This window comes from Saccostrea echinata, unplaced genomic scaffold (assembly GCF_033153115.1).
Source record: "Saccostrea echinata isolate AGI-Se365-2 ecotype Australia unplaced genomic scaffold, CSIRO_AGI_Sech_v1 ptg000054l, whole genome shotgun sequence".
NCBI lineage: Eukaryota > Metazoa > Mollusca > Bivalvia > Ostreida > Ostreidae > Saccostrea > Saccostrea echinata.
This window is the reverse complement of record NW_026889803.1, coordinates 25,515,708-25,530,966: the sequence shown is the minus strand read 5'-3', so window position 1 is coordinate 25,530,966 and position 15,259 is coordinate 25,515,708. Positions and strand designations below refer to the sequence as shown.

The 15,259-nt window shown below is 33.5% G+C and overlaps 2 protein-coding genes across 2 annotated transcripts; one reads left to right on the top strand and one right to left on the bottom strand.

The window, feature by feature from the left end:
• The first annotated feature begins 1,034 nt into the window (after window positions 1–1,034).
• On the top strand, window positions 1,035–5,972 carry LOC133172488 (transmembrane protein 199-like). The gene is made up of 6 exons (XM_061307374.1): window positions 1,035–1,231; window positions 2,099–2,175; window positions 2,470–2,562; window positions 2,685–2,715; window positions 5,362–5,483; window positions 5,734–5,972. Exons 1-6 carry the CDS (start codon window positions 1,048–1,050, stop codon window positions 5,809–5,811), a joined length of 585 nt encoding a protein of 194 aa, XP_061163358.1. The 5' UTR covers window positions 1,035–1,047; the 3' UTR covers window positions 5,812–5,972.
• Window positions 5,973–7,445: 1,473 nt separating this feature from the next.
• Window positions 7,446–10,316, bottom strand: LOC133204736 (uncharacterized). The gene is made up of 3 exons (XM_061340476.1): window positions 10,293–10,316; window positions 9,709–10,086; window positions 7,446–8,742 (listed from the first exon to the last, which is right to left on the bottom strand). Exons 1-3 carry the CDS (start codon window positions 10,314–10,316, stop codon window positions 7,495–7,497), a joined length of 1,650 nt encoding a protein of 549 aa, XP_061196460.1. The 3' UTR covers window positions 7,446–7,494.
• Between the last annotated feature and the right edge of the window lie 4,943 nt (window positions 10,317–15,259).

Genomic DNA, 15,259 nt, shown 5'->3' with positions numbered 1-15,259 from the left:
TAATAAAAGTGATATTCTCTCACAGTGTGAAAGAATACCAAAATGATATTCTCTCACAGTGTGAAAGGATATCAAAGCAAGTAAAAAATAATTTCTGGACTGTCATAAGACAGAGATATTAACTTGATAGAGTTAAAACTGCAATTTCTTCCCAAATATGTTGCTGAAAGCCATGCTATGTAATGTTTTCAATCTCAGAACTGCTAAGAATGACGTCTCAACCGCTCAACTATGACGTCAAGCCTATATGACACTTTGTAAAGAAAAGACAGAGGCAAAGGGAAAATCAAAGAAAATGTAATAAACAGAAAATTCAATGTTTTGTAGATGAATAGGGAATTTATTTCACTCGTGAGACAGGATTTTTTGATATTTTCACGAGTGCGAAGCACGAGTGAAAATATCAAAAAATCCTGTCCCACTCGTGAAATAAATTCCCTGTTCATCTACAAAACATTGAATATCCTCTATTTATTATATTTTGAAAATACCCCTTAGTATTTACCTCCTTTACGTTTTATATAATAAATACAAGTACAATATTGAAGGCTGAACTGTTATCATACGTATTAGAAATGGGCCGAAGATCATACGGTGACGTATCTATACAGGCCCGTAGGAAGCAATTTCAGTTGGGGGGGGGGGGCACAGCCATACATTTTTCAGTTGACAGTTGAGGGGGCACTACCAAAAATTTTCCTGACAAGCAAAAAAAAAAAAAAAGAAGAAGAAAATCAGACGTTTTTATTGAGGGGGCACAAGCATAGAGTATCTATGTTTACTATAGTACTCTATCTAACGGCAAAATTATTGCCCCCCCCCCCCCCCCCGGGTTCCTACGGCCATGCTATATAAGTGAGAAATTCTCGAATGGGACGTAAAACAACATACAATCAATCAATCCAGTGACGTATAACAACTTGTTATATGTCACTGATCAATCAAACCCAGTGATGGAATGGTTTCGTCCGACGTGATATGGGGATCGAAGTGTCCTTGGGACGAATTCCCTAGATACCGACAAGACTAACGCACAAAACCTATTCGATGGAAAGTATGGAACCTGCAGTGATTTTGACAGAGAAGATTAAGAGCAAACTTACAGTATTTTTGGATCATAATGAAGCGTCTGAAAACTCCAAAGAAATACAAAATATGTTAAGTACAGAGGGGAGCAGGTTCATCCCATTTAGATTGATAAAGTATGCATTTGACAAGCATCAGTGTATAGGTAAATCATCTAGGGTATTGTATGAAATTCTCTAACGTTAAGTAGGCTAGAAAAGTAGACAATAGACAGGCATAATAACTCATATTTATTATTCATGTTATTGGAGTTTATTACATTCAGGGTCTCAAAAGATTTTTTTTTTGTTTTGTGCATACAGTGTGATACCAAAAAATGGGAAATATGACATCAAACCAGGAATAGTTATGAGTCATTATGCATCCACAGGTGCTTGTGGACAGGGCCCTGCTTTTATGATGCATCCACCCCCCTTTTATGATTTCTTTTTATAATTATTTTAATTATATATTATTTTATCTCTTTAGTCTTACTACTTCATCTAGTACATGTTCCTGATCAAAAATCACATTAAAATTACGACACAGAGGAAAATTCTAATAACATTTCTTACCCATATATATATATATATGAAATATTTAAGAAATAAGGTATCATTTTTGAACATCTATCGGGATATAAATACGGGTTGGTCACGAGATCAAATTCCATAAAGCCCGAAGGGCTTTATGGTAAATTTGATCTCGTACCAACCCGCACTGTGGGCACTGTGGCACTGTGGGCCATGGGCCTCTTGTTTAATAATATTTTAGCATGTCTAGCCCTGTGGTCTGCAGAAAGATTAGAGGGCAAGATTTTTTCTATCAGTGTGTGAAAAGTTAATATTCTGAATCAGCTTTAAATCCAATTTTACTTCAAAACTGCATGTTCCTTACAAGTTTTCTCTCATTCCACTCATAAACATTTGCCAAAGATCATAAATTATATATTTGATAACATGCTTTCAAGACTTGATCAAATTTGTACTACAGCCATTTTAAAAATTATTATGTATTTATATATTTAATTAAGGAGAAACCAAAGAATACCTCAATGAATGGTTGGAAGGAAGTATACTTCACATACCAGCTTATGAACCACCAGAGAGGGTTTGCATTCATTTATATTAATTTCACATCAAAATGGTAATGTAAGATTAATAGAAAACACTATAACAATGCTGCTGATAAAGCCTTTAGTAGATTTAGTGGGACTAATCATTAATCAAACACCTATGAAATGGTTGACAAAAAATAAATAAATAAATAAATTAATTAATTAATTAAAACTAAAACAATTGGAAATGTTTCACAATTTTCATTTAATGGGTAGCAGACTTCAATCCTTGAATACATGATTTATGATGATGATAATGTTTTATTTTGTTTTCTTTTCATTATTAGAATCAAGAACTTGAGGCAAGGATACAACGCTTAAAAGCAGAACAGGCTAATAGAGACTACAAAGCAATGGTCAGAAGTGTAGACAAAGAACAGGTACACATGGATTTACCTAAGATCATTGACTAATTTTGTTCTTAGATATAAAATAGATGTAATATTTTTGTATTTAAACATTGAAGCTTCAGAGTTTACCCTGGCATCTCATTAATTTTCAGAAAATGGAAAGAGAGAATATTGGGGCAGAAGGTATGATCAAAACACTTTTTAGCTCACCTCAATGAAGTCGAGATGAGCTTATGCTATACCCCCCGGCATCAGTGTTAGCCTCAGTGTCCCGGTTAAAGTTTTAGGAGCAAGTCCATTCCCAAGTAACTATAAGACCTACCTGAACCAAACTTGCATAGATGATGCATCTAGGGATGGACACTACAAGACTTGCTTCAGATGCTGGATCTGACTACATTTTCCAAGGTTTACTTTAGGAACTTTAAGATATACCTGAACCAAACTTGCATGGATAATGCATCTAGGGATGCACACTACCTAATCTGCTTCGGATGCTGGGTCTGAATTATATTTTCCTTATGAGTGAATATTTGCCCTACCTGAACCAATATAGCTTGGGTGATGTGTTTAGGGATGGACACTAACTGACTTTCTTCGGATGCTATATTTTCCAAATGACTGGCCAGGGTATTATTTTTGGAGTAGCTCTATAACTATATGGCCTGTTATGATGAGAGTTGCATGGATGATGCAACAATGGATGTACATTACCAGACTTGCTTCATATGTTGGAACTGACCTACATTTTATGAATGAATGAACAGGTAAAAGTTTTTGGAGCAAGTCCATTCCCAAGTAACTACCAGTATATGATATTTTTTTTTTTGGGGGGGGGGGGGCATTCTACTTAAATCAAACTTGTATGGATATTGACCTCAGGATGCACACAAACTTGAAAAAAATTGGTGTGAGGTTCACCTTACTTATGCTTTGTAATCTTTGATTACCTATGTTTAATGAGTTCCAAATCATTTATTTCTACTGAGTGGATTGGTGATTTTGGTTTTTCTCCTTCTAATCTTAAAAGTGTAGCATATCTTTATACCAATTTTTCTAGTTCCTCAAATCTTGTCAGTTGATGGCTCCTTTTACAATTTCAAGCTAAGCATTCATTATATATATCATAATATATATATCATAACTCATAACAGAGTGCTTCAAGTAAGAACAAAAACAAAGACATGGCAATAATTACTTCATGATAAAGTTGAATTAACTATTACTGTACTACATATACATGTTTTAGGTAATTAAAGGATGTGAAAATTGACATTTTGGTTAATTAAAGCATATTCATGAACAAAGGCTTTTTATTGGCATCTTTCAAAATTCTTCTTAAGAACCACTGGGCCAGAAAAGATGAAACATGTAAAAGCTCCATTACATAGTGTAGATTCAAGTTTGTTCAAATCATGACCCCTGGGGGTAGGGTGTGGCCATAATAGACAATCAAACTTTAGAAAGGAATATACAGTGAATAAATCTGATGATGAAGACCAGCAGGGTCATATAATGACTCAGGTGAGCCTCTTGTTTTACTTTCCCAGTAAACATGTAGTAGGGTATGATATCAGTTAGTACTCTATTGGATGTAGAATCTCTAGACCCCATCAGTCGACATTTTGAACTATGTATGATTAAATATATATAAGATTAAATAAGATTTCCAAGACCCCTGTGCCACTTAATATATTAAATAGTACACAACCCCAAATTACAGAAACATCAATTCATTTGATTCCAGGCTAACATAAAAAAAAATGATTTTTTTGATATACTCTGACTGTCTCGTCAAATCTTCCCTACACTGTACTTAATCATTGTTTTAGGTACATTTATTTTTTTTATTATTATTATTATTTTTTTTTTTGGCAAAAAAAGTGTCCGTATCATTTTTCAAGTTAAGGTTTATTTTCTCCAAGATGTATTTAGATTTAAAGTTTTTACATCAACAAGCATTCTGAGAGTATTGCATGAGCAATACTAGTCCCCTACCGGCAAGTGTAATCTGGTTCTGTTCCCGTTAAGAATTGAAAATGCCATAATTCTGTCAAAAATTAATGAAGCGGGACGAAATGCAAACTTGATCTATAACTAATCAAGGTAAAGCCATATACCAAAAATCAGCTCAATATCTACAAGTGTTTAGAAGAAAATTGCGGAAAACCCGTAAAAATTGAAAAGGCCGTAATTCCGTCAAAAATCAATGAAGCGGAACGAAATGCAAACTTGATCTGTAACTCATCAAGATACACTCACATACCAAAAATCAGCTCAATATCTGCAAGCGTTTAGGAAAAAAGTGCGGAAAACCAAGTGGGACAGACAGACAGAGGGACAGACAGACAGACAGACAGACGGATGGACAGACTCAGAGGAAACCTATAGTCCCCTCCGGTTTCACCGGTAGGGGACTAATAAATATTAAGTCTCTCTTGTTGTCCTGTGTGTAATGCAAACCTCAATAAATTTTCAAGTCTGTGATTTTTATGATGATTATAAATGTATAAGATAGTTTTTTTTTAAAAACTACATGAACCTACCTACCTACATGTACCCACCTTGAAAAATATGGGTGGAGTGACTCAACAAACAAAATTTTTTTTAATTATGGCCCAGATAATAATTTCTGTAAATGTGCAACAAAAAAATTTTCACATTGCAAAGGAATTGATTAAACAATATGTTTCTATGTTAAAATTATTGAGGTGAAGTGTCTTATTTTTACATCTTATGGATGTTTGATAATAATGGAAAGCTAGAATAAGACTTTTTTCCCCCGTTGTATTATTTCCTCTCTTTCAAATGTGTATTATTATTTTTCAGTGAAAGCAATGAACACACATATTTGGTCATTTATAAACTTTGTGATAACGGTGGTTGGAGCTTTTGCATTTGGATACAAAGCCACAGAGTATACCTTCAGTGGAGGAAATGCATTTATAGCAGTAAGAAATACTTAAATTACAAATAATTCAACTTGCCATTTATATCTTATATTTAAGTTCTTACTCATCATCTTCTTGTAGAATAGTTTCGTCAAATTATTTTGTTACAGTCTTTCTAGACATTAAATTACCTGGTACTGGTATATTTCTTTTTTTCAAGTCGTTGAATAAAACAATTGATAATTTTTTTTTTTAATTTTACAATTTTATGAATTGTAAACTAATCTAAGTACAATTTTCCTCATTTCAGCAAATGGTAACTGGACTCATATTTGCAACAATAGTGTTTTTTGCTGATCTTTACTTTATGGTTAAACAAATATCATGACAAAGGGCCAATATATGTTACTCACATATATATACATAAAATATTTAATTTAGAAGTAAAAATGACAGCAATTTTTATTATAAAATGCAACACAATATAATATAGTATTATTCAGATTATATATTTATAAACATTCAAAAGGAAAAAACAGCAATTTTTGTTTTAAAATATTATTCTATTACATGTATATATGTTGTGTATATGTCGACTTAATAAAGGATCACAATAGAAAACAATTCCAGTAAGTTCCTTGAATTTGTTTTGTTCACATCTTATGGATTTTAGTTTGTTGTTGTTGTTATAACATTTGTTGAGTTATTACAGAGACAAGATGGATGTGTTTACAAAAAAAAAATCATGTTTGGCAAGTGCGAAAAAAGATTTTTCACTAGAGTTTCATCAAATAAAGTAACTGATCTAATGACAATGAACCTTAGAAGAATTATAATGTTAGTCATTGAACTGATGTTACAAGGTGTTGTCTTTCTGATTAACAATAAGAGGAAGAAGGTGGATAAAGTGGCAGAAAAGGTGTTGGAGGAAGAAGTTAGGAAAATGGAGGAACAAAAAAGGGAGGAACAAGAAATGATTGAGAAATATAAGGGCCCCTGGTGTGACAATATTAAACAGGGTATAACTTTAAATTTAGAATGTCTGTACTGATACTAGTAGTGAAAGCAATGGTCGTCTAGTCAGGGGCAAACTTAATACTATATTCAATCTCTATCATACCTCATTATCTTTAGAGGTAATTTACTTCACTAGAGGGGACCAGTGTACCAAATTTAATGTCTGTCAAGCAAAGAGTGTTCAAGATGTGTGTGGTCATTATATTGCCAAGTCCAATTTTATCCTTGACCTTTAATCTTGTCATTTCAAAATCAATAGGGGGTCATCTAAACCTTAAGAGGAACCAATGTACCAGTTTCTAAAAATATTGAACGAACATTTTCCTCCATCTAGAGTAGTTTGACATGAGACCTTGTGACCTCAAAATTTACAGTGGTTGCCTACTCCTCAGTAGGAACCAGTGTACCAAGTTTTTATGTTAAAAGGTCAATATCTTCCGCTATCCAGTTAACTTTGACCTTGTGACCTCAAATTTAAAAAAAACTTTAAGGGTCATCTACTCCTTAAATGGAACCAGTGTACCTCAAAATCAATACTCCTTAAAGTGAACCTAGTTTGATGTCTGTCAAGCAAATGGTTCTCAAGATATTGAATAATAAGACAATATCTTCCTATGTTGAGTAGTATGACAGTGTGACTTCAAAATCAAAAAAAGGTCATCTACTTTTTAGGGGGGTACCATTGTACCAAATTTGATGACTCAAGCAAAGGGTTCTCAAGATACTGAGTGGACAACGCTTGGTCAACCAACATACCGACCGATTTTTGCAAAGCAAAATGCCCCCCCCCCCTTTTTTTCAAAGGGGGGGGGCATATAAAGAGAAGGAAGGAGAGTCCGTGTAAGAGAAAAAGAGGCAGTTAGGGGGGGGGGGGGGGAGTGTTAATCCCTGTTATCCAGCTGATACGTTATCTGTCTCTGTCTAGCAACATAGTATCATTTTCCGCATCTTTTTAGCACACCTGAGCAAATTCTAAAGTTAATTTTTGGATCAAAGTTTGTCTTCTATCTGTCCATCCGTCTGTCTGATAAACAATATGCTATTACAGATGTTATTATGATATGGGCAGAATTTGTGTTTTGAATTTTGCTGTTGTTGGCAACTGATGTACGTTGTTGGCTTTCCTTTGGCAAAAGAGCCACACTGCTTGTGCAACCAACTTTTTCAGGGGTTTAATGTGGTAAAGATGATATTCTAATTCCTTTGAAATGACCCCAACATATATTTTAATTTGCGGTGGAGGATTTCCAGCGTGATCTTTTTTAAAAACTTCAAGTGTGCCCTTAATGGCACTACGTGACATGTGATGACAGATTTCAAGCATTCGTCTTACATCAGGCATGCGATCAACTGGCTTTAAATGCGAGGCATGATCTTTCAATTTCTCGAAAAGTTCATCAGAAAATGTATTAAGTACAAATTTTCCATGAGCATTCACATCTGCATTAGCACCTTGGCGTAGAAAAAACTTTAGGATATCTAAATCCACTCCTATCTGAACACTGGTCTTTGCAAACTGGTGAAGAACTGTGCCCATTACTGAATTTCGTTGTGTAATTCGTCCAATTTTATTTATATTAGCATCACTGTGGCACAATATTTCGGCATATTCTATAACAAATTTAGCTGCCAAGGCCTTCGAGTCCAGAGTTCCAGCATAAGACTCGACAGTGTCAAGGAGGCAGTGTATCGCACTCGAATAAGCGCTTCTACCTACAATAGATTTTACACTTCTTTTGATTTGTAGTCTTTCGTACTGAACCTCATCAAAGTTTGGATCCGCTCCTGACTTAAGCAGCATCTGGACGCATTTCAGATAGTACTGTGTCCATGTGTAATTGTCAAGACAGAGCGAATTCTTAATCAAAGAGTATAGTGGGTATGTGTTAGTCGGATCTTTTGACTTGACGTCGTGTTTATGTTTTAAAAGAACTTCTGTCACCCTTGGTATTCTTGCATACCCCTCTCTTCCAAATGTCTGTACTGAAGAAAAAGAATACAGTGTGTGGTAAAAATTTACCCCGTTGAATAGCTTTTTAACATCGATACCACTTTCTAGCAACAGGTCAAGACACTCTGGTTGTGCATGATGGACTGCAATGTCGATTGCTTCCATAATTTCCTGTTTCTGTGGTTTTTCTTTGAGCAATACTCTGACAGCCTCCTCGGAGTTTGCAAGCGTTGCCAAAGCAATATATCCACTTTTAGCCCGCTCTGGATGTGCCTTTATGACACACAGCGTGAGTATCAGGTAGATGCATTTCGAATTACCAGCTTTTGCTGCAATATCCAAAGGAGTCTCCTAAAATTTTGAAGTAAAAATGGTTAAATCTACGGACATTAAATAATAGTTAGTTCGTTATGATGGTTCTCTGCTACAGTTTATTTGTTTGTATATTCTTCCAGTATCTCTGTACATCTTTTTAAATAATAACAAGAGATGTCGAGTGAATAGCCTCGTGATGAGCATTAAACATCCTCGAAGGATCCACATGTGAAATTATTTTATGCATAGACTTCGTAAAAAAATGCTGAATTGATTTGTGTCATAGGATCGTTTAAAAAAACAAATCAATTGTAAACTTTTTTAAGCCTCAGACTTAAGGTTCATTGACCCTCTCATAAGAGAAATAACTCTAACTTGAATAGCCAACTTAAAATGGCCATTTCTGTCAATTTTGCCCCGCAAGGTATGTTGAAATTGTTTGCATTGTAACTATATTTGATTTCTTTTGGAAAATCATTAGCATTCAAGCAAAATTTTATATGAGTGAACAATTTGGTAATGAACCTTGAAATGTAAATACTTGAATACGTGTAAAACACACAGTCCAGGCCATTTTTAATAAAAAATGTTTGGTTGTCCTCTCCCGACCGACTGGCTAAAAATGGCTCGACTCAAAACTTTTTTTAATCTCCAGGAAACAATTATTTTTTTAAATGTTTTCCGGAAAATAGATAATGAAAATTCAGCATTGATGTTGAAATTTTCTGGGGAAAATATTTCCCACATGCCTACCGATACAATTTTTCATCCTGACTAGGGAGAGAGCAAACAAACATTATTTTAAAGTGGCCCCATGAAAAAAAAATCGCCAATATTTTACTGTGCAAGGTCAATTTAACTAAGCAATACTTGCAAATACATGTACGCTCTCTTGATGGAATAGTTATTAATTACAGGTGTAATGTAATTGAGGAACATATTTTTTTAATTTTGTGTCGGTACGAGTATTGACCTCTTAATCTAGCATTATAAATTCATTACCCTTTTTTGTTGAAGTAAATTGCATTCAGACTTCAGACTTGGGTAGATTAAGTTATTCATGGGTCTGTTGTCACTTAGTCGGTGATTCAGTAGGATATTTAGCACGGTACTGAGACCCAGTTTTGCGGCTAAATGGCTATAGGGGTTGATATCTGGCTGATGAGGCTCTATGAAGTAGCCATTGGATAGTAAACACTCCACAGCTTGCGGACTGTTCTTTAAAATGCAAAGATGCATCAAGTCATTGCCGCTTTCGTCCACCCATTTGATCACGTCACTCTTTACACTACAGGACAATATGGCCTTGAACTTGTAATCTTCGCTTTTCTGTTTCATTTCGTCCAAAAATCGTTTCACCATTTCTTCTGTCTCCATCTCCTGAAAACACAATCATAAATTTACTTTGAGGATTCAAAACGATACTTAGTTCATGTGTACTTATTTAACCCTCTCAATAACCCTCACAGTGGTTTGGTCCTAAATGTTAAATAGGCCTATATGAATTAACAAATTCGTCATTATATGCACATCTACGTGAACCACCCACTGTGTAACCATGGAATTTATGAAGAATGCAAACATACCGTTTCACTTTTATTGGAGGCCATCTTTGCGTTGCAATTCAAAAACCTACTTTATTCTAAGATTTAAAAAGCAATTTAGGTCGCCAGCAACTATTTTATAAACTTACTTAGCACCAAACATAATGAAAACATTATTATTGATTAAACAGTCAATGACCCACATTGACTCAGTCATTAATGAATTGCAATATTTAAAGAACACTTTTCAATAGGATTTGCTAAAACGCAGAGCGTGGTAGACGGAATGGAAAAAGGATATATATATATATATATATATATATATATATATATATATATATATATATATATATATATATATATATATATAGATATAGATAGATAGATAGATAGATATAGTCGGATTGCCTAACATCTTTAAGACTACAACAGCTGAGTTATACATACCCCCGGTATTATTGATGATGATATATTTACTGACTAATTGCAAACGTTATTTTACGAATAAACTTTAAAAATGAATTGCTTTTTTTGACATATTTCATTAAGGGTTTGGGGAGGTTCAGCCAAATTTGACATTATAGTTTTGACATTAAAAAGTACAGCTTTCATAAACGTACAAGTATCGAAATTGATTAAAAAGAAAATCTTATTCATAATTTTGTTAAAACATGTATATGGAATCTTTTTCTAGAACATTATTATTGATTAAACAGTCAATGACCCACATTGACTCAGTCATTAATGAATTGCAATATTTAAAGAACACTTTTCAATAGGATTTGCTAAAACGCAGAGCGTGGTAGACGGAATGGAAAAAGGATATATATATATATATATATATATATATATATATATATATATATATATATATATATATATATATATATATATAGATATAGATAGATAGATAGATAGATATAGTCGGATTGCCTAACATCTTTAAGACTACAACAGCTGAGTTATACATACCCCCGGTATTATTGATGATGATATATTTACTGACTAATTGCAAACGTTATTTTACGAATAAACTTTAAAAATGAATTGCTTTTTTTGACATATTTCATTAAGGGTTTGGGGAGGTTCAGCCAAATTTGACATTATAGTTTTGACATTAAAAAGTACAGCTTTCATAAACGTACAAGTATCGAAATTGATTAAAAAGAAAATCTTATTCATAATTTTGTTAAAACATGTATATGGAATCTTTTTCTAGAAAATAAACGACACACTAGTATTTCAATTGTCAAAAGGGGGCCAATTCTAGCAGTATACGTCAAACTTTAAAAACGTTTTCTTCATATACCTATGAAATACATACAGCACTTTGATAAATGGATTAAGTGTATATATATATATAGGATACGGTACAAATAACATCTTGCGGAAAAGTACTCACATAAACACGCAGGTCTCTAGAAATTAAAACGCTTAATGAGGAAAGTAATACACAAATAAAATATATTAATTTTATCAAACATATACATGCATGTATGGCTTTTGAAAAAGTTAAACACGACACATTTCATTTTATAGCTCACTGATCAAATTAACTGTCGCCGTTAACTTCCTTTTTTTTTTTTTACATTTGAACTAATGGGCCAATTTCAACCAGACTAATGAATAAAATCACAAGGAACATGTCTATGTAGTATTGTTTTCTTTTTGCATCTGCAACAACATTTAATTAAGGATAAATAACACAAACAAACTTTTTTTTCAGAAATCAGCAATAATTCTTATAGATTTATGTTCGTATAGTTATTTGAACAATGTTATCCAGAGTAAATGTAGAAAGAAGATAGACGAACAAGCCAGGAAAAATGCCTATGGTTTGACAAATAAGATAGTTGAAAATTGAATCTCAATTATATCACAACTTTCTTCGGTATTTCAGTTAAATACGATATATATACGATACAAAATCGTATCTTTCTGAGAAATATATATGCAGTTATTCAATGGTCATATCACAAACAAGATTTAAATGCCGCTACTTGTAATGAGCTGTGTAGTGTAGATGTAAGCTTATCAGCATTCAAAAGAGAAAACCGATACTCAGGATTTTTATTGTCTGGGTTCAAATCCCAAAAAATCCTTAACTTTTTTTTAAACATAGAATAATTTTTGCTGAGAGATTTTTTCTGAGGTAAAGTTTTGTTTGTCAAAATTTCATATTTTTCAATAATCAGAACTTTGGCCTAAATACTTAGTTCACAAATTTAATTTGATATTATATATTTGAAGCTATAGGCATTTTGCACGACTTATATGTCTATCTTCTTTTTAAGATTTTATAAAAATATCATAAAATGTGTGCAAATATTTGTATAGAGTTATACAGAAAATGGCACGAAGTCGCATATTTAAACACCAAAGAATACTTAAAAATTTCTTCATATTCTAGGAAATTATTATTTATGTCATTTTTATTCAAAATCAGTCAATACCAATCCATGCATCGATTTTTTGTTTGTTTTTATTTATCCTATAAGCTAAATTCGTCTATACAAGAGACTGTTGCCATTATTGCATGACTATTAGTCTGTGCGAAAAGTAGTTCCGCTGTTCATCATTTTCTGAGACGTTTATGGTGAGATGAAAAAGTGTCACTCGAAAAAGCTAAGAGCCTTGTAACTCGATCCATCCTATGCAGATTCTTATATATGAGAGAGAGAGAGAGTATTCGCTTTTGGAAGACTTTGAATACACTGAATAATTTATTGTATTAAGCAGTGTAAATTATGAAGAAAAAAAAAGTTGTGTTAGTTCGGGTGTTTGCAACATAAATCATTGAACAAAGACAGAGTCTATAGTTTAGCAAATTTTGCTATAAAAACTTTACTCTGTAAAAATGTCTATGGGCAACTTGTAATAACGAGACTTTTTTTTCTATCAATTTGCACATGCATCCGATGCCGGGGAACCACTCTACAAAGTTTATCAAGAGGTTGTCAGTAACACCAGGAAACTAACACCGCACAATACTTGGATTCCTTTGAGAGATTTAATTTAAGAAGAAACTGCATGATAAAGGTGTGTTTTCAGCACAGAAAAGTTAAAGGGTCTGTGTGCGTTATTTAAATACAATTGTATTTTTATCGGAATACGCACATTTTTATCGTTGGCAAAATTGACATCATAACCTTTGAAAATAGGAATAATTTGTTTTGATAAAAGGTGTAATCTCTAGCCTTTTATAAATTTCAATAAATTACTTTTTGTTAGCATTTTCGTTTTTTTTATTCCCCTCAATGTACACGGAAGGAGCATACAAAGTTTGTCACATTGTACATAATATATATACATCGTCCGTCCAACCTTTGACTTTGCAATTTATCCTCCTTTACTATCGATGTCCATGGCCGTAGAAACCGCGGGGGGGGGGGGGGGGGCGTCGTCGTCGTGCACCCCTGAATAATTTTGTTGATATATAGAATACTATAGAAAACATAGCTATATGCTTGTGCCCCCTAGAATAACGTCTGATGACGTTTTTTTGTGTGTGTTTGTTTGTAGAGGAATTTTTGGTAGTTGATATAGTGTCCCCCTCCCCAATTGTATAAATATATGGTTGTAAACCAATCCAACCCCCACCCCCTCCCCCGTGAAATTGCTTCATACAGGCCTGATGTCTCATTAAATCCTTTAGACTTCCGCGCAGCCAAACTTTTATTGATGTGAGATCCATTTCACAACATCATACATAAACACATTTTGGAAAGCTTTTTAGCCTTGTCAGATTTGTCAACAATTGTCTTCCCGGGACCCCGCGCGGTCTTTTGTTTATTATTATAGTATGGTGACATGTAATGTATTCTTTATGCCAGATTCTTTATGACTTTCGTAGTCCCTCACTCCTACAAGAGCCTCGATTAACGTCCTCCTTATAAACCTCGGGTACGCAGCGCAAAGTCAAAAGTATCTCGCCGTGAACCTCTAGCAATCTAGGGTACATAGTCATTTTGATAGGCCCCTCTCTCTCTCTCCCTTGAGGTTCAAAATTTTGTGAGAATATTTCATCTATTTTAGATTTTTTTTTTACCTTTTCTTTCCCATTACGTCACGCATTTATATCATTTCTTTACACTATATATTGAAAGAAATTCATTTGCATGGCTTCTTACATAGATACACATATGAATACCGCCAGTTTTACTTTATCTAGGCTAAATCCTGTGACATATTGACCATTAACTTAATTTCCTTTTTCATTTAGCAAGGGGAAAATCATTCATGCCCAATAAGAGATTTCAAACCCTGTACAAAGTTTGTTATTTTTTTTATGTCCATAATTTACACAATCAACTGCAATATTCGTTATCTCAGTTCAGCAAAATTTCCTAAAATATATACAAATTACATGTTATTTATTTTCTTAGATAATTTACCTTGTCGTGTTATATTGTATGAAACCTCTCTCTTCAAAATACCAAAGATTAAAATTGATTTTGGAGGTATACTAGTATTTTATTACTAAAACACGCAACCCAACAACATAATCCCAGAGGAATATAAATCATCGTGTTAGGGTAACAAGTTAATACGACTAACTGGATTAAAAGCTTACCGTGTCTCACTAATGAATGATTTTTGATGAATTGCTATTTTTAAGGAAATGGGAGCTGCATTTTTTTTCAATCACCTTGAAAAAATTAATACTGTCTAAGATACTAGTATACCCTGAAGGTGCAGGATTAAAATCCACTCTACATAAGTACTGTGTTGAGTGGATAGTTATCTAACCTTAAAAAAAATACATACACATATATGAAATATCAACAATGCAATGTTTAAATAAGATTGTCGCAGGAATCATTCATGTTATTTCTGCGTAACCCTGGTATCCATGGAATTTCGTGGTGTACCACGACCCTCAAACTGTTGATTTTCTTCGCCGCCCCTGAGCATGTATTTTACAAACCATCTAGATATAAACAGATAGCATTGTTTGTTACATGCTTTAGAGATTATCAACAGTATAGCATACGATCCAGTTTATCTTT